This window comes from Rhinolophus ferrumequinum, chromosome 5 (genome assembly GCF_004115265.2).
Source record: "Rhinolophus ferrumequinum isolate MPI-CBG mRhiFer1 chromosome 5, mRhiFer1_v1.p, whole genome shotgun sequence".
NCBI lineage: Eukaryota > Metazoa > Chordata > Mammalia > Chiroptera > Rhinolophidae > Rhinolophus > Rhinolophus ferrumequinum.
In genome coordinates this window covers 32,450,846-32,454,770 of record NC_046288.1, presented here as the reverse complement: position 1 = coordinate 32,454,770, position 3,925 = coordinate 32,450,846, and the positions used below count along the sequence as shown (strand labels likewise).

At 36.2% G+C, this 3,925-nt stretch overlaps 1 protein-coding gene across 7 annotated transcripts in view; it reads right to left on the bottom strand.

The window, feature by feature from the left end:
• Positions 1-1,726: 1,726 nt before the first annotated feature.
• Positions 1,727-3,925, bottom strand: part of ART3 (ADP-ribosyltransferase 3 (inactive)) — a 110,586-nt gene continuing 108,387 nt past the window's right edge. For all 7 annotated transcript variants that reach the window (XM_033106119.1, XM_033106120.1, XM_033106115.1 and 4 more), the window contains exon 9: positions 1,727-2,119. In XM_033106119.1, coding sequence (XP_032962010.1) covers positions 1,980-2,119 — 140 coding nt within the window. In that variant the 3' untranslated portion in view covers positions 1,727-1,979. The remainder of the gene's footprint in view (positions 2,120-3,925) is intronic.

The window sequence follows — 3,925 nt, the reverse complement described above, 5'->3', positions numbered from 1 at the left end:
CTTTTATATAATTCTGTCTGGTGCTTTATTTGGCTCTGGGAGAATGACCATTCATATTCACACAAGTATTAAATCATAATCACAATTCAAGAATTTTAGTCTTTCCTTGTTTTAAGTCTGATTTTTTTTTTCCTTTGTAAGGAAAATATATCAATGCTAATAAATTTTTATGTGGCAGATAAAACATCAGATATGATCTAGAATAAAGAATTCCCTAATACATCATTATATCTAAAAACACTAGAAAATCAGAGTTAGACATCATAATGTAGAATAGTCTTTTACAACCAGATAATTTTAAACACTTTTTCTACCTACCAGTTGCATACCTGGGCTACATCAGGTTGGCCCCTCTTGGAAATGCTTTAACTTTGCATTTCTGTGTAGTGCTTTGGCACGAATCTTGCCACTGTTTATATGGCATAGTGAAGAGTGTGCTGCACTGGAAACCCAGAAACCATCCTCTGAGATCCTGCTGAAGGAATTTCTATCCACCTGTAGACTAGGTAACAGTTGTGTAGGAGACTGGGAACTTTAAAACTGGTTATTTCCAAGTTAGCTGCTGGAAGTTAGCAGCCAAGTTTACAGCTTACAAACTTGTTATACTACTCTATATACCACCCTCTTTCATCCCCCTTTCCTACTCGTTACAGTTCCAGCAGTGTTGGGAGAGAAATTCTTCTCCTTGGACCAGAAGATAGGCACTTCCATCCTTCTCATCCACGTAGCCAACTGTGGAAGGCGTTTGTGGCTCTGCGTACCCTCTTACAGTAAGAAGAGTGGTTGACTTGACTGGTGAGAACTGGTACTCACTGAGCCACATTCCCATTCCCCAGTGGACAGACCACTACTCATGCATCCCATGCTCCCGTCTCGAGCCTTTCATTTTTCATGTTCTGATATTGTTAGGTTCCTAATTTCACGAGATAAATACCCCTACATAGGGCCCAGGGTCTGCCTTTTAAAGGCAGGTCCAGTGGGCCTCCTACTGTCTATCCCGCTGTTGACAGTGCATGTGTTAAGGCAGGCCTGTGATCCTTGTTCTTGGAGCTGCTGAGATCACAACTTGATCTGTGCTACAGGTGTGTTCCAAGCAAGAGATAACCAAGTTCTAGGTTTGGTGAGTAGGCGGAGACAGGATTCACTGTGGCCTCGGCTCTAAGTTGTGTTCTCCAGCAGTTTACAGTTCGATGTTTAGTCTTCAGCTGGCTAACGGTTCTTATGGATAGCCCACTTAAAATTCTGAACATGAAGAGAGAGAGATGGTGGAATTAAAAAGCACACTGAACCCCTAACACCTAGTTTAGATTTTATGTAGTTTTTCTGTATCGTTTCAAAGTGGCCTTAAAGCCTTTCTGAAACACTGGCAAAGTGTAAACAGCTATCAGTTACCAAAGCCCCATACCTAAGTGAGTGTCTGTTCAACCACCACAGTACATTGGGGAAGAAGGTACTACACTGTTAACCTCATTTTCCCTTGCTGTTTAGTACACAGAGTACTGTCTACTTTCTGGATTAACATGAGATTTAAGTTAGGGACTATGTATTTGAAACACTTGGTACATAAACTCTTGTGTTTATAGAAAAATACAGTGTTCGGATATTGAGGGATGATACGATTTGAAGTCAAAGTCTAATCCTTCGAAGATGAGTAGAATATAAAATTCTAATTCAAAAATGCATGTTAAACACACTGAATATTTTAATATCTGACAATTCTGAAATTAATCTTAATGTCTTTTTATTGAATTCAATCAGAAATATGCAGTTTTTCTGCAATCCTAAGGTTAATATACAAATAAGTGAAAACGATTTTATAACATCTGGACCAACTTTCTGAATTTGCAAAGTGAATAACATAAATGCAGTTCTCATTTTATTAATTGACTTTGGCCAACAAGTGGAAAATACATCATTCCTTTTGATGGTTTCCTGTAGGATCCCTATAATGTATTTCAAGAAATACAGAATGTATCAGCCTACAGAGCAACAAACAGACATATAGCAGAAGCACTACTTAAACTGATGACTGTCCCAAACGGTGGAAGGAGCACTTTGCCAGAGGATGCAGAGGGATGGGTTTTGGGACCTGGAACTGGAACTGGCACCGGACCTGGAGCTGTTAATGAGAACTCATAGTCATTGACGTGTCATTGTTAGTACCACATTTATCCACCTACACCATATAGCCTGAATATGTAAACAGACATTCGAGTTGAGTTACAAACTTACCTAAAATACTTCTAACCAGGAACAGTTTTCAAATAAATACTGTTCATTACTGATTTCAGGCTATATTTTCATAAAGATCATTAGGATGTGCTGATGCAGGTTTTAATTATCTTATGTAGACAAGATAATTGTTCAAGTTCTCTAGAATTCTTAGCAAATTATATATACATATTTATATGTATATATATATGGCAAAATAAAGTTTAATTTTCTTCTATTTCAAGAAATATTCCATTTGCAAATTCTCAGTTACCAACCAATACATTGACTATAGCTGCATTTTAAAACACAAAGCCCTGCAAGTTCATAAAAAAATTAATCTTTTCCCTTATATATAAAACACTGCTCTGGAGAAAACTGCTTCTCTTTCATCTGAACTAGAGGAGAGGAGCAGTGCAGTCCATCCACTTCAGGATCTGCTTCACTGCCTTTAACAGACACCTGACTTCTGGCTGTGTTTTGCTTACACTGTACAAGGGAGGATTAACTGGAAGTAACAAAATGGGATCACCACTCAGATTTCATAAGTGAGGCCAAAAGAAATAGTAAATTTTATAAAAGCCTTCAACTCATTTTGTCAATTTACTTGCCATAATTATAAACATGCAGTTATAATGTATACAGATGGGGAAGTGGACAGACAGATGTACGCATGCATTAGTTTGCTGCTACAGAGCAGTGGTTCTTAAGGGGCAGTATTGCCCCCTAAGAGGCAGCTGGAAATCTGTCAGGCTATTTTTTTGATTGTCACAACAGTGGGGTGGGAGTAGAGGGCCAGTTTTGCACCATGAAAAATTAACCCACTTTCACCCAAATTTCAAATGCATTGCTAGACATACACGTAAGTTAAAAACCTATTTATAATGCTCAACCTAGAACTTAAATCAGTTTTACATATAAACAAAATATTTTTGAATAGTTTTAATACACATTAGTTTCTATCTAGTACCAACTATATTTCTTCACATTCATTTTCTTAGAATAGCTTCCAGTCTTAAGTCCAATTTATTTGCGTAAGTAAATACAACCATCTGTCTACTACATTATGTCTTCTAGTATAATCTAGGCATTTATATATTAAAATGTATCTAATTTTGTTACAAATTATAGTTAGGACATTATATTGATTTTTTTATGGGTGCAGGTAGGTCTTATCTATGAATTTTATTTCAGGATAGTGTAAATAAGGGCTTTATAAAGTAACTTGTTTTGAAAGAGAACTGGGTTGACAGGATTGAGAACAGTTGCTCTAAAAAGTATAGTTTCTACACACAATTGAAAATGTTCAAGAAACAAACTCAAATTGCCCCCACATATACACACATATAAGCACTTGGGTATGACATTAGATTCTGTTAGGAAGCCTTAAATTCTTGTAACTGGTACTTTTTATGAAGGAAAAAAAATTTTTCTATATTGCAGATCAAACATTTGTCAACTAAGGAAATGAGATTTCTTACTAGGACTCTTGGTATCTTTGTGACTTTTATATTCTAAAATGTAAACAGATTTTTAGTTAATTGCATTGTACACTTATTTATCCAGAAGAGAAAAATCTGATTAAATGATGAAGCAAACTTGGTTATTTCTGAGAGTTGGTCTAGGGGTAGGGTATTAGGTTTAGAGGTATGTTCTAAGGTTGGGGGAAAGGCTTTAATTTTTCTCATTTGCACTCTGAATTTTTTTTTTTTTA